Below are 23,447 nucleotides of genomic sequence, written 5' to 3'. Positions count from 1 at the left end.
GTGAGACGCTGGTCTCCAGAATGATGTCCTACCACTGAGACCACTGGTGACCTCAGGTGAAACCCAGCTTTGTCATGTTCGATGGGAATAAAACTCACTGTGGTGTGTGTGTGTGAGAGACAGAGAGAGAGGCGGGGCAGGTAGGGAGAGGGGTGACATACCCGCCCCCCGCCCTCCCTCCTGCCGCCTCTGGCCACGTCTCAAACTCGGCGACTGTGGCCGCACTGCAGGAGCGCGCAGCCGGGCAGCAGCGGAGCGAGGACCGGCGGGAAGCAGAGCGGAAAACACGCGCTGCGACCGGGAAACCGAGAACCGGCGCCACTCCCCACGCAGCGCAAGTGACGGTGAGAATTCTCGTGAAGGTGCTCAACTCACAACAGACGCGGCGAGTCGCTCACCTTGGAAACCCCAAGTGTCGAGTCCGTTTCCGGGGACTCTTCACCCCGTGACCCGCCTCACTTCTCCCGCCTGGTTTTCCTTCATGCTCGTCTTTATCACCGTGCGAGACACTTGCTTGTTGAACGCGCGGAACTCTCCGGGTCGTTATTGGATGGTGGAGACGCTTTAAACCTCCGAGTCTCAGGAGTTTCCCGGCGGCTCGCTGTTGTCTTAACTGCCGTTTGATGGTATCGCGCGAAAAGAAGTGAAACTTCGATCAGAGAACGAATATTGTCACTACGGCAGGACGTGTTATTATGGACCCACAGTTGAACTATTTCAGTTCACCATGACAAATGCATGAGCTGAGTTGTACACTACATTTAAGCCCCTTTTTTCAGTCTCAAAACGACATTATATCCTTCCAGTTTGTCTTTTATTGTGTGGAATTGTTCAGCGCTTCTGAAGCAAAGATGAGACTTTAAATGAGGAGAGGGTTTTTTGGCAGCAGCGGAGGACCCTGGGTGTGAACGACCCGCCGGGACCAGCGCTGCAAATGTGTTCTTATCTGGACCAGTATTTGTTCTCATAGCTGGAGTGGTGGGGCTGAACGGGCCGTGAGCAGATGTCGGCGGTTGTTTAGAAGACCACTCAGCTGGGAGCTTGATCTGCCTCCTCCGCTGGGTTCAGGCTCTGCGAGGGATCCTCCTGTGACCCTGGCCGCCTGGAGCTGGAGCTCTCGAGGGGTCAGACTCCGGGTGGGAGGTCAGATCTTCTCCAGGTGCTGGAGTTCAAGCGTCTCACAGCCTTGTTCTCCAGTGAGGGGAGGATGAAGATGGACAGAAGAGAAAGAGCTGAGCCAGAAGATCACTGGGTTTCTCCTGTGGTCACCAGCTGTCGAGCAACTGGAGAACAAGAGCTTCCCACTCTGGAGTCGTCCAGGAGAGACTCTGCTCCTCCAGGAGAGGACCGTCAGCACTGGGACTAGTGAGGTGTTGCCCTGGGAGGAGGCCCAGGGGCAGACCCACTGAAGAGCTCCAACAACTCTTCCTGTAGATCCATAAATCTTTTCTCTGCACCAGTGTGAACAATGGCCTGTGTTTAGCATGATGCCAAATATTTTGAGCTTCATGTTTGAGGGGCAGCAACATCCTGCTTTGACTCTGAGTCACAGTGGGGTTTAGTCAGACAATATCTTGCCAGAGTCTGCCAGAGAGCACGCACTGAAGTCACTTGGGCTTCAAAATAAAAGCATGTGCTTGAGTACGAACAAGACTTGTGGAGGTTTTGAGTCTTGCTCCTCAGCTAGTGTTGGACTGAGCGAGCGGAGGAGAAGAGGCTGCTGCGGTGTTGTTTGGCTTCCTATCCTGAGGGTCTGGAGGTGTGGGGGGGGGGTCGTGTCGGGGCTTGTCCAGGAAGCAGATAGTGTTGGCTCTCCCGGATCTGCTCGGATGGCACCGTAATGTGGGGTTTGTTTTGGGCTTCTGGATCCAAGCGAGCCGTGAAGGTGGATCACAGCCTTAACCCTGGTGTGGCTGAGACCTGGTTAGGCCCCTTCAGCCGCTGCCTCGCGTGTCACGCTAGCGCTAGAACCCATCATCACTTTTCAGCATTCCACCTCTTTAAATGAGTTTTCAGCTGGTGTCAAATAACCACGGCCGTCGGCCCCCGCTGCTGCCAGGTGGCCCCACTCATCCTTCCTCTCTGCATCTTCCAGGGCGCACCGGAGAAACGCCATGCCTCGCTGCAGGGCCAACCTGAGCTCCATGATTTTCCTGGTGATCCTGCAGGGGGCGGCAGTGGTGCTCTTCTGCGGCTGGTACGTCCAGCTGAGCCCCTGCGGCTCGGCTCCCGGCAACGGCAAGGTCCACGTGCTGCTGCTGTCCTCGTGGCGCTCCGGCTCCTCCTTCGTGGGCCAGGTGTTCAGCCAGCATCCGTCCGTCTTCTACCTGATGGAGCCGGCCTGGCACCTGTGGACCAAGTTCCCCAAGCCCAGCGCGCAGACCCTCAGGATGGCGGTGCGGGACCTGGTGCGCAGCGTCTTCCAGTGCGACTTCTCGGTGATGGAGCCCTACCTACCGGAGCGCCACAACACCTCCTCCCTCTTCATGTGGAGTCACAGCCGGGCGCTGTGCTCGCCGCCGGCGTGCTCGCTCACGCCGCGGGACAAGATCAGCAACCAGAGCGTCTGCGCCAGGACCTGCGATGCCCGCGGCCTGGGGAAGGTGCAGGAGGCCTGCGGCACCTACAGCCACGTGGTGCTGAAGGAGGTGCGCTTCTTCGAGCTGGAGTCCCTCTACCCGCTGCTGCAGGATCCCAGCCTGGACCTGCGCATCATCCACCTGGTCCGGGACCCGCGGGCCGTCATGCGCTCCCGAGAGGAGTCGGCCCGAGCGTTCGTCAGCGACAACGCGGTGGTGCTGGAGCAGAGGGCCATTCCCCAGACGGACGTGCAGTACCAGGTGATGCAGGAGATCTGCCGCAGCCACGTGCGCATCAACGAGCGCGCCGTCCTGAAGCCGCCGCCCTTCCTCAAGGGCCGCTACAAGATGGTCCGCTACGAGGACGTGGCTCAAAGTCCGCTGGAGGAAATCAGCGCCATGTATGACTTCGTGGGCCTGGAAATGACGGCGCAGCTGGAGGAGTGGATCTACGAGGTCACGCACGGGAAGGGCAAAGGCTCGCGGAAGGACGCCTTCAAAATCACCTCGCGAAACGCCGCCGACGTGTCCCAGGCCTGGCGCACCACGCTGTCGCACCGGAAGGTGAAGCGCGTGCAGCAGGTGTGTGGCTCGGCCATGTCGCTGCTGGGCTACCGGACGGTCAACAGCGAGAAGGAGCAGAAGAAGTTGGACGTGGACCTGCTGGTGCCGCGAGAGCCGTACAAGTTCAGCTGGTTGCCGCAGAAGACGGAGCAGCATCGCCGGAGATGAGGCGACTGAGACCAGGACCCGTCGCCGGTGAGGTGCTGTAGCGTCTGCAGTCGACACCCGGGACAAAGACTACCTTCTCATCCATCCTCCTTCAGAGGAGTTCTCAGCTTGAACACCAGGGTTCGCTGTTGTCAGCTCTTGTCTGGGACTCACTGCTGGAGGATTTAATGTTATTGCCTCTCGGGTTTTGGATCTGTGAGGACTTGATCCTCGGCCACTGATTTCACTCAAAATGGCTGACTTCTGCCAGGGTCTGGTCCTGAACCCCGGAGTTGCGACGGCTGCGTCCCCCCCATACATCATACCAGGAACCATGTGCTGCTGCTGTGAGATTCGGACGCCTCACAGACCTCTGCATGCCAAGCCATCCTCGCTCCCATGGCGTCCTTCAGCGTTGCATGTTGACCCATGTAGCGTCCCAGGCGGAGGGGGGATGGCGAGAGGCAGGGAGACGTTCGGAAGCTCTCCTCCTTGCTGACTACTGTCAGGAAGTCACCGCGACTGAAACACACCGCTGTTTAAGGGGCTTAAATATATGTGGAACGAAATGAGCGCCACCCTATGGCTTCCCTCACCACAACCTCCATCTTTCTTTCTGTTCAGTTGAAAACCTAATGCAACGCTGAAGGCTGCCTTCGGCGTCAGTGTCGGACGCTAAAGTCCACTTTCCCAACGTTGGTATATTTCACCATGGGAGTGAGGAGGTACAGTATTGTGCCTTGTTGGCGCCACGACACTCACTCAGATGGTACCAAAACAGTGCCAACACACCTTCAGCACCTGGCAGCCTGCGGTCTGTGCATGTGCATCCTGCCGTGGTCCACTCCAGACCGTGAAGCCCTCTGGTGATGTCAGCCCTCCTCGGACCTTCAGGACCACGACAGTGACGCCCAGCGAAAAGCTCCAGTCTCTTATGTGACAAGTGGGATGCACCAGATTATTTCCCAACACACAGCTTCCACGACTGTTGTTGATTTGAAATGAATGACTCAGCAGTCCTTTGTTTTTCATATGAACAAGCTTTGGGTGGTGAACAGACTCTTGAATGATGTTTTGGCAAAAGCCTGCTCCTCTGAGAACAGCTGGGCGACGATACAGAGCTCCAGCACTGGAAGAGAAGGGAGAGGAACGCTCCCTCGGCTGTGACGTCTCACTGCTGTCAGCTGCGCCTGATGGAGGCTGGAGTGCCAGCCAGGTCGGATGTTCCCTGAAGCCTCCAAACGAGCCGCGGCTGCCTCCCGGGACGTTCATCTGCAGGTACCAAAGTGACCCCGTGGCATCGGCTGGGTTTGGTCTCGACTCTCGCGTGTTTCGGAGCCAGTTGTCTTCAGGCTTCACTGAGTGTGAGGCATTTCTCTGAGGAGGTCAGAACTCGTAAAGTCTCCAGTTAAAGTTCGATCACACCTTTCAAAGCTCCAGGCGCCGAAAGTTGAAAAGGGGGGAAACAGCGCCTCCTGCTGTCCAAACGATATTAAGTTATTGACGTTCTACGTTGAGGTTTCCGTAACTACTGAAGTTAGGTCACCAGTCGGCCATAACATTATGACCACCTCTCCAATACGTTGAGCTGCAGTTCAGCTGCCACACCCGCAGATCCCCCCCGCCCCCCATCTCCCCATGTGACGTCACTTTGGCCTAGAAAACACGCCAGGAAAGTTTGATGTCACAGAAAGAAAGCCTTGTATTTATTCTGATTTATTGTGGTGAAACTAGTACGAATGGTGAATAAAAACATGGAGAGTCCCTCCCACCTCACCTGGGTTTTGTCTGTTGATCGGTTATCGCGCCCTCTGCTGGCCATGGGGTTTTTCAGTCAGGAACAGGGATAACTCAAACCGAGCTTTGACTCTCTGGAGTCTGAGACTCTTCAGTTCAGCCTGGAGGAGATGAAGGACTGAGCGTCTCTGCATCTGATTGGACGGAGGGATGAGACTTTGCAGAGGAGGATGACAGGTGCTGGGTGTTAGGGTCACGCTTGACCCCCAATTTCTGGATGTGAGTGAAGACAGGACCTCCTGGGAGGGAAAGTGGCTGGAAAAGAGTTGGCTTAATTTCAGATGCAGCACTGTAATTGTTTGTCCAGGCGACCTATTTCAAGGTCGTGTGGTCCTGTAAAAGTCTCCACTGCTGAAGGAAGAGAGGTGCTCGACAGACGGGGTCAGGTCTGCCTCGACCCCGAGCGCAGCCGCTGTTTGTTGCCTTTGATGTCTGCTTTTGTCTTTCTTGGCTTGTGCTGCGTCCTGCTGACAAGAGCAGAGAAGATCAAAGCTCCTCGCCATCATGAGGGTAAAAGGCCAGCCTCCATGTCTCCGCCTCACTCTCCTCGAGGACAATCTCTTCTGTGACACAACCAACAAGGGTGAGTCACCGCCTCGCCGGACAGTTTGGTGCCGGAACATGTCAAATTTAGAAAGAATAATCAGCGCAGATTTCTTATTAACTGGCGCCAGATTTTCTGCCCAAGAACAATGAGACTATTTAAAAATATTGTTTTAAAAGGAGGAGGGCATAAATGTTCCGTTAATATGATACAATAATTTATTCACCTTTTAGCTATAATAATTATCATCTGTTTGAAAGGAGAAAAGGTTCAATGAATGATTTCTCTGCCATGAATGCAGAACCAGGCAGGTGGCTGATTCACCAACACGTGGATAATAAATAAACTGGCTGCAGTCGAGCGGAACCTTGACCCTGCTGCGACCACTTGGCCACATGAGGCCTGCGAGCCGCACATTAGCTGCCAGCTCCAGCAAATTTTCTGACCTTTGACCTCATCGTCAACCACCTCTGCCTTTCAGTGTCAAGTGTGTGACATAAGAAAACATATTTAAATACCGATATCCAAATGAATTTTGAGAACGTGCTAGTAACTAATCGACTGATCTAAATATAAATCAGAAAAGATGAAAAAATGGATGGTTTCAACACGAAAGGCTTAAATGGAAATGGCGCGATCTTGGGTGAAGAAATGAAATGGTACTTTATGGCCGAACTGCGGTTGAATCATGTTATGTTGATTTCAGTTTATCGATACAAACGTCATGCTGCAACACGACTGTGATTGTGAAGTTTAATCCGCGGTCTACGCTGAAAGGAAGTGGCGACGTCTATTTTCACAATAAGGGCATCAATCATCCGGATTGAAGTGTTTTCAACGAGGGTTTCCTGTTTAGAGCAAGTTCTTATGCAGTGGTGAAAATTTATCCGAAATAATCTGATTCGATTGTGGGTGTATGTTTGCGCGGCCTTGATTTTACGCGCCAGTAAACCGGAAGTCACCTGTTGCGGATGCTGACTTGACGTCATTGTGGCAACAAGGTGCAGCTGCGGCAGTTGAGCTCCAGATCGACCGACGCGCAGAAGGAGGGCACGCGGATGGCGTTTCCGGGCTGAGGAAATGCTCGCCACCGCCGCGCAGTCATGGCCAGATCCAGCTGCGGGAGCACCGAGGGCGGCGACTCGCGGGTGAGCGGCCCGGCCGGCGGCGGCGAGCCGCGCGAGCTGGAGCCCCGGGAACTGTCTCTGGAGGAGGTGCTGAAGTCCTACGAGCAGCCCATCAACGAGGAGCAGGCGTGGGCGGTGTGTTACCAGTGCTGCAGCGGGCTCCGGGCGCCGCGCCTGCAGGCCGCCGGGCTCCCCCGGGTGCAGGAGCCGGCCTCCATCCTGCTGCTCCGGGACGGAACCGTGGCCATACAAGCGGAACCGCCGCTCAAAGGTGGGTGCAACTTGTTTTTAAAGACGCCTTGCAACTTTTGCGAGGAGCCGCTTGAGCCACTTGTTCACATGTAAATCTCGCGAGTCACCCTCGAATTCGGGGACATTATTTTTGTTGGTTTGAAGTCCGTTACTTACTTTTTATGGACTCGTCTCTGAGGGAGATCGGTCCTCGTGTGATTATTTTTAAAGGCCGACGTGCGTATTGATCTTTACTGTTGATTTATAGTGTCCGATTAAACTCAAAATACGTGGCTATTTACACGCATTGTGAAATACAGCAGTTTTCCCAATGGAGTCTGGTGCAGGGCCGCACAGGTGAGACTACCTGGCCTCTGAACATGAAGTTATTTCTTTGACAAAGGCATCCGAAAACTTGTTGGGTGATTGGATTTGATTTGAGGGCCTTTATTCTACCAACATTGGGGGGATTTCCATTGTTATTGCAGAACATTAAAAGCTTTAGAGACCTGACAACACTGTAGAAACAGAAGAATTAGCATAATAACCAAAAATGAATGAAATAATAAAATCTGAAACTTTCATACAAAAGAAACAATAAATTGATTAAATTAAAATGGAAAAAATACAACAAAAAAAAGCCCAATATAATGTGCCCAAACGTCCCAGAGGTCCAACAGTGAGTTCACCACTGTGCAGCAGTGAAGGAGCGATGGACGTCCGTCTCCCGAGCTGCTGCCCTGCGCCGCCATGATCCTGATCCCCGGCCCACTTGAGTCCAACTGAGACACGCTGTCATCGCCGCGCAACATTTCCCATCCGTTTTGTCGCAGCCAGGACGAGTGTGGCCCGGTGAGGCTGAATAATTGATGCAGGTTTGGAAGTGGACGGAGGCCTGGAGGGTTTTATCTGCAGTCTGCTCTTGCTCCGGCCTCTGAAGTATTTACGTCCTGGCTGCAGCTCAGTGAGGCCCGGCTTCCTGGCTCTGCTCAGCCGCAGCCAGATCTGCTCACCAGATCAATCCGGCTTGTTGTTGTTGTTGAATCGCTGTGTTGGATCCGTCCGAGGTTGGAGCTAGTCTCTCAGTGAATTGGGGTTTTGGCGCCACCGAGCTTGATCGACACCTGTGACCTGTGCTCACTGACTGGAGGACGAGGCTGCGCACGGACGCAGGAGAACACAACAGCACTAAATGACTCCAACACAAACACAGTGAAGAACACACAATAACACCGCACAATGGCAGATGAGAATTCAAGCGAGCACAAGAAATTACAGGGGGCTAAAGACAAAGACAAAGTGGAGTTACTAAACACTTCTGTAATAATCACAAAATGAATGACAAAACAAACAAACTATGACTGTGAGTCACTGTGGATTAAATTATTGACATGAACACAGCAACTAATGAAGACAGGAAGCATCAGTGGTGCAGGCAAATACACAGCAGAGCCTGAAAACAAACAATGAATGGGTAAAAACGAGTCATAACTGATGAAGAGACGAAAATGAGGAGCCTGAGTGACGCGACAGATCAGATGACTCCAGTCTGACAGTGGAAACCAGCAACAAACAAAGCAAAAAACTAACCATGAGACGCAACACCACACTCTGACAGACGAACTCGGTGGTCATAATGTTCTGTCAGATCACTGAGGAAGAGGAGGAGGAGGATGAAGCTGCTGTGAACCCGACTGTGTCTGTGTCTGTGTTGTTCAGATCAGATCAGGTGATGTTCAGCAGGTAACTCTGATGATGTCGTGTTTGTGTGGCTCTACCTTGTCTGGCTGTGCTTGCGGGGACCAATTCTTCAAACTAACTGGCATCCAGTTTGGTTCAGAGTCCTGGTTCAGGTGAGCCATGTGTTTTGGATGGTTAGGTGCTAGAGAAGACCACCTGGTTTCTCGCTCTCCTCCGAGTCTCTCCTGGGTGACTCAGCTCTCTTGTTCTCTGGGTCAGTCCTAAGCTGTGACCACAGGTTAGATATGAAACCCAACAGTCAGTGGAGAGCTTTGTCTCCTGGCTCAGCTCTTTCTTCACCTCTTGACCTGAGCCGAGTCTTGTCTCACCCACACCTTCACCTCTCTGACACGAGAGACACCTGCTCCAGGGAGTGAACAAATGTGGCTACAGTCACTGAATATATCCCCCTTTTACTTGATGTGTTTTCACCTCGGACAATATTCACTGAGCTAACATTATTCAAGTGAGCAGATTTAATATTCTTTTCTCTCATTTCTCTCATTTAAGTTAAACACATTATTCATGTTACATTCACTTTCCCTGGCTACATTTACAAAGTGAGAAAGAAGAAAATGATAACAATTATGATCATAAATAATAATAATTCAATTGTGCAAAAGAAATGTTGAAAGTCAGAGTTTTTGTGAGTTTGAAGAGCAGATTAATAAGAAAAAGTTTCCAATTGTAATAATTCTGAGCAAAAACAAGTGTTTCATAAAGAAAATGATTAATGTATTAATTTCCTCTGTAAAGGGACAATTCTCCAGAAGGTATTTCTTCACTAAACAATATGACTTCATCCAAGGTTTCTTCAGTTGTTCATCTGCGTGAACCTTGATCTGAGTGATGCATCACAGTCCCGGGCAAAGGTCGCTCTCCAGCTGTCGCTGTGTACCTAAGGCTGAGCTCCTGACTTGTCTGTGGACAGGCCACTTCTCTCCATCTCCCGCTGTCTGGTTGTGACTTCATCGCCATGGCGACAGACGCTGTTAACTGAGTTACCTGCACTGGAAATGATTGCATGCAGCACAATCGTCTGGAGACGAGTCGTCCTTGGGATTTATTCCTCTCAATATCTGGATTCTAAAAGAGAAAAACTGGAGAGGAACTGGAAACAAACTCCCTCGTTCTTTGGAACATCTTCCACTGAGCTCCAACGTTGTGGTCCTGGACTTTCAGTCACGGAAACCCGCCCACTGCCTGGTCGTAGCTGAGGTCTGGTCGAGCTAGAGAGGCTCTCGTCCGAGTCTCTCCTGGATGTCGGAGCTTCTCTCTCTCAGAGAGTCCAGACTGAGCCTCTCTGCTTGGATGAGGATCAGCTCCTCTGAGTCTCTCAGCCCGGGTGGAGATGAGATCCTGCCGTGAGCGAGGGCAGGATGGAGCTCAGGTTTACTCCTGCCTCCTCGGGTGGTCGTAATGTTTGGGTGTTTCCTTACCACTTCATGAACTGAAGCAAGTGGCTGAACAGGCTGTTGTGCCTGCAGGATCCAGGCGTGGCCTCGGTCTCGTGTGACCGCTGACCCGCAACTGTGGGAACCGCCGGTCTGGACCGAGCCAGAACCGGCCCGGCGGGTTCAGGCTGGTGTCTGGGATTGTGTGGCTGCTATTGTTGTCGGGCCGGGCCGGGCAGGGTGGACCGGGTCTCGGGGCGGAACTGTTGACGTCCCGACCGCAGCTCCTCCTGACTCTCGTCCTCTCTTGGTGTCTCTTCTTTCCCTGGAGAGTCTGCAGCCTTTCATTGGCCGCTCTTTGTGCCGTCTCTGGTTTCTCTGCAGTGAGAGCTGCTGAGCCCAGACTTTCAGGCCTCTAGGGTGTCGTGGCGGACATCTGAGCCGGTGCTTTTAGCCTCCCTCTCACACACAGGAACCTCTTGTTCCCGCTCGGCCGCTTCCTCCATCGGCAGGTTTGCATCGATCACTGCTGCTCCTCTGATCAGCAGCTCTGCTGACTCCACACTCCCCTCTGTCTCCTCACGTTTCCATGAAGCTGCTCGGGACCAGGTTCTTCTGAGGAAGTGTTCAGGAGGGAAGGTCTCAGCAGTGATGCTGGACTCAGGAGGGTGGAGTCAGATGGACCTGGCCTCACTGGGAAGACAGACCTTCTCATCCAACTGGTTCCTCAAGAGCAGGAGAAACAGATTCAGATGGATGGAGCTGAGGAAGGAGGAGGAGGAGGAGACAGGAGTGACAGAGGTTGGCAGGGGCCTGGTGGACAGATCAGGAGGGACACAGCAGTCTCCATCCAAGGACGATGGGAAGGACTGAAAGGTGGATGGAGTTGGAGAGATGTTTGTAGAGAAGGAGTGGAAGGGATGGAGGGACCAAGAGGAAGAAGCAGGAGATGTGAAATAGGTGATGAAGGTGAACAATGGAGGCCAGACATGGACAACAAACGGATGAGAACAATCCTGGGAGACAGACCAGAGGAGACACAGACCAGAGACAGCTACTCTGCTCTGAGTCTCTGGGGGATGACTGAGCTCCTCAAACCCCTGTCGGTGTAGGTCAGAGGTCAGGTGATGCTCAGCCGTGAGACATGCAGACAGCGAGCTGGACTCACGCTGGTGTTTCTCCTCCTCAGATGACTCTGAAGCTCCTCCTCTTCCTCGAGCAGCGGAGCGACAGGTGAGTCCCACAAACGCATGCGTGCAGTGGCAGACGACCCGGGACCTTGCAACCTCCTCTCTCCACAGCTGGTCCAGTCCTTGGGTGTGGCCATCTACCGGGCCCTGGACTGGGGTCTGGACGACAGCGAGGAGCGCGAGCTGAGTCCCCAGCTGGAGCGTCTGATCGAGCGGATGGTCCGAGGGAACGGCGCCGCCGAGGGAGACGCCTGCGGCAGCAACGGCACATGTGACGAAGGCTACAGCGAGGAGGAGGAGGAGGAGCAGCTGCTGGAGGACGAGGAGGAGCCGGACGCCTCCTGCCGGCCGGTCTGCACCTTCCACCAGGTGATGGCGCTGTGTGCCTCCCGGCTGGCCGACAGGAGCCTGGCGCCGGACCACTACCAGGCGGTCTGCAGGGCTCTGTTCGTGGAGACGCTGGAGCTGCAGACGTTCCTCATCAGGATCAAAGACGCCAAGGAGGTGAGCTGGTTACCATGGTGACCGTGTGAGAGGTCAGCTGACGACACCGCTGATGTTATTTGGATTAGATTTTAAACATTTAAAAACCATGTGACTTCATTTAATAAGGCTATTTCATTAAATGTTTATTTATTGCATTTCATCTCAGTTATTCTGATATATATATATATATATATATATATATATGTATATGCATATATATGTATGTATATATATGATATCATTTTTTATGCCAGTTGACAGTCTCCCTAGCATTATCTTTAAAAAATGTTTTTCAATCTTTCAGTTATATTTTTAAATACATTTAAAAATAGTTTTCCTATTTTTAATTCCTTTTTTCCTTTCCTTAAATTGTTATTTAAATATGATTTTCACATTTTCACACAATTATAAATTTTGATTTTCACTGTTACTTTCATTTATTATTCTAGATTTTTTTGTCTTAAAGTGACATACTTTTGAGATATAATATTTTGTTAACACCAACTAAAACACGTTTTTTTCTCACGTAATACAATAGAAAAGAAGGCCGTTTTTATTTATTGTACTATTGATCCCAGACAAATGATGTCACAGAGCAATGGTTTGTTTTGGCGGCCATCTTGGCGCCTCTCCTCTCCACCCTGGTGACAATAGTTTCAGTTGAGCCTCAGATGTGTCTGTGCTTCTGAGTCATGCAGAGACTGGTCTTCCAGATGCTGAGGAAGATCTCGCGCGAGGAAACCACGCTCGCCACCGCCGAACTGGACGAACTCAAACACCGAGACTGGGTGAGGCTGGCGTGGTCGCCGTGGTGACGGGTCCAGACGTGTGACTCTGGCTCCTCCTCCAGGCTCGTCTGTGGGTGGGGCTGATGAAGGAGCTGCGTCAGGGCGTGAAGCTGAAGAAGGTCCAGGAGCAGCCGTTCAACCCGCTGCCCATCGAGTTCAGCCTCACGCCCTTCGAGATGCTGATGCAGGACATTCGCTCGCGCAAGTACCAGCTGCGCAAAGTCATGGTGAGAGCAGGTCGGACCGCCGCCCCTGCCGCCTCTGACCTCTGACCCTCGGTCCCGCAGATCAACGGAGAGATCCCCACCAGGGTGAAGAGGAACGCCCACGAGCTGATGCTGGACTTCATCAGGTCCAGGCCGCCCCTCAAACCGGTGAGTCCTGATCTGCGCACGGACCCTGTTCTGGAACCATCCGGAGCTGATGTGCTGGTCCTTCCTCAGGCAGCCGAGCGGTGCCTCCCCCCTCCTCCCCCCCAGCAGCCGTCTCTCCACGACCGAGTCCTGGCTGAGATCAAGATGGAGAGGAAGCTTCGGCCCGTGGACCCACCCAGCTCCAGACGTAAGACATCCAAGCTCCACACTCGTGATGGGGAGGAGCTGCCTTTCAGAGAAACCTGAAATGATTTTCGTGATCATAAATGCTGCTGTTCTCTCTGGTTCTGTGGGTCACTCCAGGGCTGGTGACCACAGGAGAGAGAGGAGAAACCCAGCAGGAGAGCTTTGCCTTCTGGCTCAGCTCATTTCTCATGACTAGAGAGCGGCCTGACTGGGAACTGTGGTCTCTTAGAGAGAGCAGCTCAGTCATCCAGGAGAGACTCGGAGAAGAGCCTGTGCTCTTCAAAGATGCTGAGCACCTCAATAACCCTGCAGAGAGCTGGAGTTGGCTTCTGTTTGTGAGGGCCTCTTCACTTCAGCCGCTGCCCCTGCGACCTGACCTCAGTTGAGAGACAGAGAACGATAGAGAAAAGTCTCTGGAGCATAGCTGCGTCTCCGCTCTCGGCTTTGGCGTGAAGCAGGTTATTTAAGTGGACTGAGTGCTCCATTGATCCTCCTCTCAGAGCTGCGTCTAAAAATAAAGTTCATTAGCGGGTGTAAACAGTCCGGCAGCTGAGGGGAAATGAGCGGGAACAGAGCAAACGTTTCAGCAAAGCAGGCGCTGAGGCCAGCTCCTGAAGGTCACTGGTGCGTTCCAGTGCAAGAGTGAAGCTCTTCAGCTGCCTCTGTATCAGCTGGGACCTGCGTCCATGGCTCCAAAGTCCAGGTGGTTCCTGAAGTTGGTGAGTTGATAGTGATCGAACCTGAACACGCCTTGTGAGGGACAGATAAGAGGGACGCGTCACCGTGAAGCTCCTTGTGAGATGAGCTGCTGCACGGGTCCCGTCTGAAGTTCCGTCCACTTTCTCCTCCGCCAGCGTTCGGCTCGCTGCCCTGTCTGGCTCAGACCTGCCCTTGTAACGTCAAATCCACGTCCTGCATCGACCTGTCTCTGTCGGGCCAGGGGTGCCGACCCAAAGCGCCGGCTCGGCCTCGAGTGCTGCTCAAAGCCCCGACTCTGGCCGAGATGGAGGAGATGAACCTGTCTGAGGTGAGCGACTGCCCACGGCGGCATCTGAAGAACACACACTAGAGGTTCTGAGGCTGCCATCAGCGGCTGGTCCTCCGCATCAGTCAGTCAGCCCTCCGAACCCCTGCAGGACGAAGACTCTCCAGACAGTGAGGAGCTCCGGGCGGCTGTGGCCGGACCCATCAAGAGAGACCGCTCCTTCTCCGAGCACGACCTGGCTCTGCTGAGGGGCCAGATGGCCCCGTCTGTCTCCGACTCCACCCAGCTGGAAGGAGGCGTCAGGCTCAGAGGAGAGCGATGCAGACCCCTGACCACGCACCGAGGTCAGTACGCTGCTGTCGAGCACGAGCTCTGGATCAATACAGTCGCTCCATCTTCTGCTGAGGATCCCAAGATGAGACTGACTCGATCAACTTCATTTAAAAAAACGAGCTCCTACAAGCTAGTAACATGGCACCTTAACAAAAAACAAGCATGGATGAAGGGGTATTAAGCAAAAAAAGTTACAGTCACAAAATAAAAAAAGTAAATTAGGAAAACCTTATGGTTAAAATAAAGGTAGAAAAAAGTATGTAAAAATAAACAGAAGATTCATGAAAGAACAACAAATGAAGATTTAATTCATTAAGTTAAGTAGTCCATAAAATCTGTATCTATAAAGCGCAAAAATAATTGTGTGTATATAAACCTTTTTAAATAGTAACCTGTAAAAGTATATGATCATTTAGGAATATTATGCATAAAAAATGGAAGAATAAATTTTGTTTTTTGTTTGTTCTGGGATTGGCACTCGTTGCACCGCCATCACTCTTCCTGCAGGGGGAAACGTAATATAACTTCCAGTCGGACTTGGTTGGGTTTTTATTTTCCCTACCCATGATGCCATAACATTATGACCACCAGTGTGTGTCATTATCATTTCAGATTGAAACATCAGAGGAGCAGCGCCCCCTACCTGCAAATGTGTGCTGGTGGTCATAATGTTTGGTGTTCAAAATAAATACAAAAGTAAAATAGTTCTAATTCAATGCGTTGAGATAAATGGCCATAAAAAGTGTTTTTGATGCCCGAGAAATAAAAAGTATAAAAGATGTACTGTGTTACATATAACAGAAAACACGTCCTAACTGAACATGACAAAAATGGTGGGGATAAAAATGCTAAAAAGACGAGTGACCATGAAATTATTATTATCATTATTATTTTAAGATTTCAACTTTTTCTGCTGGAGGAGAATGCACGACTGTTTTTTTCAAGAACCTGGTGAAATAAGGCAGAAATTAAGGGTGAGTTGATGATCGATGCATAAGACACAAATACAGAGAAAAGCTGGATTTAAACGTCGATGCTCTGTTTGCTTTTACACCTTCCTTAATGTTGAACGCAGACAGACAGAAACTTCAAGCCGGATTTGATGCGGAAATGTCTTGGCCTCTTTGCTCCAGCAGTCGTACCACAGTCAGCCACCGGGGGCGCTCACAGTCGCGCGTCAGTGTGATGTTTGCCGGTGCCAAATGATGTTTACCCGCCTGCTGGCGCTTCCTCTCCACCTGTTTACTTTCCATTAGAGCTGAATCGACACCTTGCCAGCGAGTGTGTGCCCGTGCGTGCGCCTCTACGTCCGCTCTGTCAAGCCTCTCACTGAGCTCCATCCATCAGCTCCAGATGTATAGAGCATGACCTTCTGAGTTGATGTCTAAGTCATGTCCCGGGCCTCCCCGTCTGCGCCCCCTGACCTCTGCTCCTGTGCCCCCCAGCTTCTCTCCCGGTGCAGGGCTGGGTGCCGCCAGCTTCCCCGGCGCGCTGGTCCCTGAACTCAGTGGACGAGACCACGGATGAGCCCAAGTCCAGGACTGGCCAGGAGCACCAGTGGATGGTGAGTCCAGAAATCCCACCCACCTTTCACCACACTCCCATCGTGCACTGATGAAACATGGCTGTTCATGATCCGAAACCTCTCGAGGGTCCAGGAGACCAGCCGAAGCTGACTGGACCACGGTCCAAACAGAGAATCAGGGTTTGTAAAGCAGTGTGAACAACCAGGCTTCGCTAGGTCGATGCTCATAAGAGAGCCTGACTATAACAGCTGGACTCGACGGCCGACATGGACAAGAACCGGCACTAGAGAGTCTGAATCAGGGGTGGGCAAGGTGCGGCCTAGGGGCCACATGTGGCCTTTATTGATGTGGCCCTCATGAGGTCAGAGAGAATCCAAGGAAATGCTACATACTTTTTTCCTTAAATTGGATGCTCATTTTAACATGAGTTGTTCCCTCACATCCCTTAGAATACACACGTCATTGGGCACAGAACAGACTTTAATGGCAATATTACACTTTTAAAATATATTTTAGGAGCAGAATTCAAGTTCTTTCCATCTGTTATTTTGGCCCCTCACATGGGTCACAGTGCACAGTGGGCCCCTGAAGCTGTGTAACTGCCCTCCATGTCTGATACTTCAGTGTCGCAGTATAAAGTTGGACAAACGTAGGTCACTTCTTTTTAGAGTCCAAGCAGGTTAAAAAATCATAAATATCTGGCATCTTTAGTTTTTCTGTCTGACTTGCTTATTTTAAGACAAATTCCAAGCTTTTTAGATTCTTCCAGCTGGTTCTGAGGCGAGCAGTGACTCGCAGGAAGTCTTATTTTGGCGGCTGATCTCGATGACTGACAGGAAGCCCTGTCCTGCTACATGCCAGTGTTGCAGTGGGACGAGCTTTCAGTCCCCCAGGGATCAGTCTTGATGAGACGTTGGATGGGGCAGACTAATATCACTCTGTCTAAAGCTTGAACTCCTTGGACCATAAAATTCAGACTCTAACTGGACCGAGACTGACAGCTGACCCCAAGTGTCCACCAGACTTGAGCAGGTCGACTGGCTCAGAGGTGGGATTCACTGGTTTGGGGGGTCAGCACTGACGCCTGGTTCTCCTGTGTCCAGGACGAGTTCAGCCACCCCGTGGAGAGTTTGGCCTTGACCGTCGATGAGGTCATCAACGTGCGCCGAGTGCTGGTCAAGGCAGAGATGGAGAAGTTCCTACAGAACAAGGAGCTGTACAGTAACCTGAGGAAGGGGAGGGTGAGACGCTGCAGCTGGATCTGTGGTCGCTGTGATGAGGTCTTCACCATGTGTGTGTGTGTGTGTCAGATCTGCTGCTGCTGCAGAACCAGGTTCCCGCTCTTCTCCTGGCCGTCAACCTGCTTGCTGTGCAAAAGGTACGGACGCGTTCGGACACGCTTGGAATTCCATCATTTATTCCAGAAACTGTTGGAGCGGCTGCAGCGCAGGGATTGAGGGGCGCCACTGTCAAGAGACGAGCGCCGTGAGTTCGCTTCATGGCGAAACAGGAGCCACGACTCCTGCGTTTGGAAGTTGAGCGGAGAGTTGAACCTGTCATGACATGTTTCTGTGGAGACTGGAGATGATGGAGGCGAAGAAGAGGGCATCCCAGGGTGGAGGCCACGGTGAAGCTTCTCATGCCGTAGAGGTCACTGCCACCAAGAGTCAAAGGGTGAATTCCAATTCCTTCCTCCATCCATGTTTGAGGGTTGAGGTTGAGGATTCAGGGAGGAATTGGATGCACCACGAGTCAGGAGAGTCAGAGATGAAGATACTGAGATCAAAAACGAGACTCTCAGAGGGACATGAAAAGTTTGGAGACACAGTCAGGCAGGACAAATGATTGGACACGCGGTGCTTGAATGTCTCCATGTGAAGAGTGTTGAGGCTGATGCTGGGATTGTGAGCCCCTTTACTGGGAGTTGTTTTTGTCAACGTAGTTGTAGTGAAGTGTGACCTGTGATGTCAGTGCTTCCTCACCTTTAGTTGAGAAGGACTCTGCCTTTTAAGGTAGTCCCTTAAGGAGGACGGTGAAGGATGCACCAGCCGCCCTGCTCTCGTGTTCCACACCCCAATCGAGAACCCTGATGTGAAGTTTCCATCTTCATGAAGTCATCCCTACAGACCTTTCATTTTGCTCTCGAGCACCATTCTTTTGCGGTGTTTTCACGGTCTTCACTGGTAGGACTGGGCGGGAACAGCGGTGCACCTCAGGGCTCGGTTATTGGGCTGCTGCTCTTCAGTCATATATGCATGAGCTGATGTGGTCTCTCGTCATTAACCCCTCTCATGTTCCCCTCAGGTCGGTGTGCGGCTCATGCAGTGTGAAGGTAAAAACCTCAGTCATGAGACAGTCTTCTGTCGCTCAGATCACTTGATGACATCGTCATGCTCTCTGCTCGAGCGGCACCGTGTTAACTGTTTCTGTCGACCTCTGTTGCCTCAGGCCATGTTGGATGTGTGCTTCTGTGCTCTGTAGGTTTGACATCGGGCTTTTTTAACTTTGCCGTGCCGTGCGTGTGCGTGCTTGTGTGGTGTGGCGTGGCGTGCTTCGTCAGCATTTTTGATTTGTGTTTGGTGGCTTCGGTGGAGTGTCTCGGTGTGTGAGCAGCCTCCGCTCGTGCGGGTCAGCTGATCCGCTCTGCTCCTCTCTGCAGATGAAGATCCCCTCTAAGAAGATGGCTCACATTCCTGTCTACACCGTCGGCTTCCAGAGTCCCGCCAGGAACCAGGAACACAAAAGTCACATTTACAAGTGAGTCTGGCCTCTTCAGTCGTCCAGGGAGACCCTGGGTCCCCGACCTGTCATGTTGGAGGACCACATACACAACACACCGTGAACACACCTCATGAATCGTTCACCTGTGTCTGGTTGGGCTGGTTTTAAATAAGCTGAAAATGATGCAGTACACATGCCAGTCCTGTGAGTGGCGCTGTATCTCTCCATGCCTGAACATGAAGCCAGTGTAGACAGAACCTTAAGTTTGTGAAGTCGCAGACTGTGTTCTGACAGATCTATTTTGAGGTTCATTTTGGGCTCATGAGAAGGAGCTAGCCCTCAGAACCGCTGCGTCATTGTTAGCCAAAAGGGCTGCCAGCGTGAGCAGCTTCAAGGAGGAGTCGAGACCTTGTGAGCTAATGGTGTACCATTTAATTCAACTTCTGTTATGGGTTTTTTTTTTAGGGGGACCTGTGGCGTCCTGGTGATGTCATCAACAGCTGACATTACTGGATTCTGGTTCATTCATGTGCGAGACAATTCCATGTTTCAGAGAACACTAGGCGACGTTACTCCGCCAGGGTTAGCCTGCTACGCTAGTTCCCCTTGATATTTTGATATTTTCCTCAACATGTCTCGTTGTTGTGATGGTGTCGGTGTCTCCGGTCCATGTGCTTCATGGTCTTGATGCTGGAGGTGTGGTTCAGGGTCTCTGGTCTTCGTTTGTTGTCTTTACAGCTAAATTGTGGGACAGTGCAATCTCACAGTGACGCTGGGCTCTGATTGGTGGAAATGTTCTGTGCCTGCAAGTCCCCAGTAACCAGTCCCTAGTGTCAGTTTACAGGCTAAAACAAAGCTCCAGGCTGCAATGAGTTGAACCAAATAAGAGTTTTTCAAGGGCAAGAACAAACACGCACATAATAAATAATTGTTGATGCTAAATAATAAATACTGCTAAAATTAGTCCATCTTTTTTATGATGCAGTTCCGTGAGTATTTTCCGGGCTGACAGCATTGTTTTGTTCCGGAGCTCCTCACGAGGGCGGAGCCTGATGGAGGTTTGGATGGGGGCGGAGTCGGGAAGGTAAAGGTGTGTGTGAGTGGCTCAGTCAAACAGTAGCTGCTGATCTGTTCCACAGGCTCAGAAACACCCTGGAGACAGATGGATCTGGAGGTCGGCCATCTTTGTTATACAGTGTTCGGGTGATGCTGCACTAGTCAGTTCCGCATTTGATTTCCCGCTATTCTATATGTCCAACATGGGAATTTGGACATGTAGGATTGAGGATCCTTCACGTCTGAATCGCAACCCTTGCTGACAAGATTTGTGGGAAGATGTGAGCATTTCATCTCGACAAGGACGGAGGGGAAATGTTGCCGCACATGCCATAGAGAGGGCGGGGCTAAAGGAGACCCAAGTGATGGGTGGAGTTGGCGGGAAGGTCGCAGCGATTGGACAAAATTGCAGGGATTGGTTGAAAATGCATTGATAGTTGCGATTGCAAGATCGCCATCTGCTGGAGGGAATGGATATCCTTGACCTTGATGATGATGGCAAGAGGGTGTTGGATCCAGAGGGTCAGGATTCAATGAGTTATTTAGCTGATGTGAAACACGAAGACAAACTTTGGTTTTCAATGTTTAACATCACGTTTATGCATAATCCAAGATGGCGGCACGTGGGCGTTAAGCATTGAAGACCAGCTGCTGTGTTGTATTATTCATGTGGTCGAGAACTTTCTTGCTCCTCAGTTGTGGGAGCCTGAGTGGAGATGTTTTCTCTCCATGCTCACCATACATCAGACAACCTGACTCTGCAAGTCGCCCTGGTGACCTGAGACACGCAATTCTGCTGCGAGTCACTGGCAGCTCGTTCAGAAGAAGCTCACTTCTGCTGCTGGCACAGCCCGAAGATCATGTTCAACGGTCCGAGCCCTGCTTCCTCTGCTCCAATTCTACAGCAAGATGGAGGAGCAGCTCCGCTTGAGATGAGCTCCCTCTTGAGAACCTCCTCACCCCGTCACAAAGCTGCCGACTCATGAGAGCGACGCGCTGTCAGCACACCTTCAGATGAACTTCTCTGAGAGAGAAGTTGTTTAGCAGAGCAGGATTGATAATCCCCTCGCTTCCCCGTCACCTCCGCACGGATTATAAATCTGCCTTCACACGTCGGCGAGGTCTCACTCGGTGGCCCAAACCCACTTCAATCTGACGGGACCCGACCTCGTTTCACTCCGGCAGAGGAGCACCTCAGTCATCCAATCATGTCGGGCCTGCTCAATCCAATCAGACCCCCCCCCCCAATCCCCCCGCCCACCTATCAGCCCGTCTGCTTATGCAACTGCCACTGCCAGTGAGCAAACGTTACATAATAATTATCCAGCTGTCGCTACTTTTCTGGCTGCTCATGTGACCAGGAAGTGGAGATGATAATCTGCCGCTGCTGTTCCAGACGGCTGGTGTGACACTTCTCAATGGACGGAGGGGAGAGAAAGGGACGTGAATCCAACACCACCCAGCCTGGGTTCAGGAGCATCATTGCTTCTCCCAACCCTTCGACACAACGCGAGGCCCTGGGGCCCAGTCTGGCCGTCAGTGTGTGTTTAAGAAGAAGGATAATTCTTTTTACGACAGAATTTGATTATGACCTACAACCTCCACCTCCCTCGTAGCCCAACACACTTCACCAGGCATCACTCAGGCCTTTTCCATCTGAGGTCCAATGGATATAGGCCCTCAACGGCCAGCTGGTGGACCTCTCTCTCAGATGCCTCACTGAGGCGGTCCTAATGTTCTGGCTGACCCGTGTCTCGTGTCCGCAGGCCTCTCCGGAGCCTGTGCCGGCGCTCGGTGGAGGAGGAGTTCCCTCACCTCTACGCTCACGGCTGCTCGCTGCGGGACATCTGTGCCGAGTGCACCAAGTTCGTGGCCGACGTCATCTCCTCCAGCCGCCGCAGCCTGGACTTCCTGAACAACACGCCCACCCGGGCAGCTCCAAGGCCGGCGCTGCAGCGGCAGGGTCGCCTGGAGCCGCAGCCCCAGCAAAGCTCCACGGCGTGACAGGCACGGAGCATCGTAGACCAGTCCATCGTAGCGGATTCAACGTGCCTCTTCTGAGCGCCTCATGATTTTAGCTTGAAGAACCAATAAATGTTTAAGCAACAGCTTCAGTCCGTCAGACCACTCGCAGCGATCCTCCCACACCGGACCACTCCCGTCCTCTTCAGGACAACATTTGGTAGCTGAGACCAGCTTGACTGGTCTGGACAAAGACCACTCACTTTCAGCTCGCTGGGTTTTGAGAAATAAGTTGGTGTGTTCTTCAGACTTTTATTTTGAAACCTGGAAAGTGTGAGCTCTGCCTGTTCATGCCTTTCATGTGACAAAAAACATTCATCCCTCCAAGATCTTGTTCAATCCTCCTGTTCCTAGCTACATGTGGGAGGTGGGGGACACCCTGGACATCTCTCCTGCTTGTCACAGACAACCACTCCCACATGAGAACTGAGTTTCTGGGCTGTGAGAGGAGACGTCCCAGCGCTGACCTCAGAACCTTCTACACAGCTGCAACGCCAACTATGGCGTCTGCTCCAGAAAATGCTCGGATGCTAGTTTTTAAGAGCTGAAACAATGTGCTACACCCGTGCAGGCGTGACCAACCTACGGCCCGCGGGCCACATGGGGCCTGCTTTTGATGTGGCCTCCCAACATCATTGATGGGGTTTAAAATCTGTAGCACAGCACTGAAAACATCTTTCACCCTGTCTGTCCACCACCAGGCCCCAACTGAGCAGTTGCTATAGCGACAAATGGATGCATTTCTCATTATGATTGCTAAACTTCAGTTTGCCTTTTTCGTGCAATGTCCTCTCCCCCCAGAAGATGGCGGACTCTGGACACCTTGAGTGTCGCAAGGTTTTGCCGTTCTGATCTGCGTGGTTTTATCGTGAAAGCATGAATGGGCAACGCTTTTATAGGTTCAAAATAAAAGTCTGAAGACAGAAGATTTGCTTCACACTTTTGTCACCTCCAGGAGCGATAGCCACGCCTCCACTTTTCCAGGTGGCTCTACTCCGAGTCTCCTGAGTCAGCATGGTCACAGGAGCACTGAAGCTGAACACTGTGAGCGCGATTTGAAGCGGCGGACTAGTGCGACGAATGTTTGTTTTGTTGCCTTGTTTTTTAGACTGACAGAGCGGAGCGACTGCAGGTGAATGTGTTTGGGAGCGGCGACACTGAATGTAGCAACCGAAGCTGCAGATTGCACCTTTAAACTGACGCAGCATGCCGACGAGGACTCGTGAGTCCGGACGCTTGAATTCTGCTCTGGTTTTGAAAACTGCAATAAAACTGAGAGGAAACACGGACGTGTGTTTTCATCATTCAGTGTGAGTGAGGGGCTGTCAGTGACCTTTTAATGGAAGGTCACTGACAGCACCAAGTTTGAAGAAAAGAAAATGACTCCATTTTAAAATAAGAACACCGTTAACGTGTGGTGTGAAGCATGAATAATTTGGAATCTTTGGTCAAATTGAATTTTTAAGTGAAACATTTGATAAAATGATCAAGATGTTTTGTAAAAAAAAATAATGTTGAAAATGGTAGATATAAAGAAAAAAATTGGCAATACTTATAAACAAGTTGGTTTTTTTTTTTTTTTAAACGGCTAACCTGAAAAAATTTGTTTCTATTTTTTTCTATTTTTAAATTCTAATTTTGCAATATTGTAATATTA

The 23,447-nt window shown here is 51.5% G+C and overlaps 2 protein-coding genes across 2 annotated transcripts; both read left to right on the top strand.

The window, feature by feature from the left end:
* The first annotated feature begins 126 nt into the window (after window positions 1-126).
* On the top strand, window positions 127-5,028 carry chst6 (carbohydrate sulfotransferase 6). The gene is made up of 2 exons (XM_053885958.1): window positions 127-344; window positions 2,096-5,028. The coding sequence occupies exon 2, from the start codon at window positions 2,115-2,117 to the stop codon at window positions 3,309-3,311; it is 1,197 nt and encodes a 398-aa protein (XP_053741933.1). The 5' UTR covers window positions 127-344; window positions 2,096-2,114; the 3' UTR covers window positions 3,312-5,028.
* A 605-nt stretch (window positions 5,029-5,633) lies between these two features.
* Window positions 5,634-23,066, top strand: spire2 (spire-type actin nucleation factor 2). Its single transcript, XM_053886300.1, has 16 exons — window positions 5,634-5,670; window positions 6,633-7,029; window positions 11,313-11,356; window positions 11,425-11,817; window positions 12,513-12,587; window positions 12,650-12,814; window positions 12,875-12,961; window positions 13,031-13,148; window positions 14,002-14,174; window positions 14,284-14,476; window positions 15,911-16,029; window positions 17,095-17,232; window positions 17,302-17,369; window positions 18,296-18,323; window positions 18,651-18,748; window positions 21,535-23,066. Exons 2-16 carry the CDS (start codon window positions 6,735-6,737, stop codon window positions 21,770-21,772), a joined length of 2,232 nt encoding a protein of 743 aa, XP_053742275.1. The 5' UTR covers window positions 5,634-5,670; window positions 6,633-6,734; the 3' UTR covers window positions 21,773-23,066.
* Window positions 23,067-23,447: the final 381 nt, after the last annotated feature.

This window comes from Synchiropus splendidus, chromosome 14 (genome assembly GCF_027744825.2).
Source record: "Synchiropus splendidus isolate RoL2022-P1 chromosome 14, RoL_Sspl_1.0, whole genome shotgun sequence".
NCBI lineage: Eukaryota > Metazoa > Chordata > Actinopteri > Syngnathiformes > Callionymidae > Synchiropus > Synchiropus splendidus.
Note: the sequence above shows the minus strand (reverse complement) of the source record. Positions and strands in the feature narration are given on the sequence as shown.

Coding starts and splice junctions, on each gene's coding strand:
- chst6 (XM_053885958.1), top strand. CDS start 2,115: ATGCCTCGCTGCAGGGCCAACCTGAGCTCCATGATTTTCCTGGTGATC.
- spire2 (XM_053886300.1), top strand. CDS start 6,735: ATGGCCAGATCCAGCTGCGGGAGCACCGAGGGCGGCGACTCGCGGGTG. Junction 11,818..12,512: donor GGATCAAAGACGCCAAGGAG/GTGAGCTGGTTA, acceptor CTGGTCTTCCAG/ATGCTGAGGAAGATCTCGCG. Junction 16,030..17,094: donor GCCAGGAGCACCAGTGGATG/GTGAGTCCAGAA, acceptor TCCTGTGTCCAG/GACGAGTTCAGCCACCCCGT.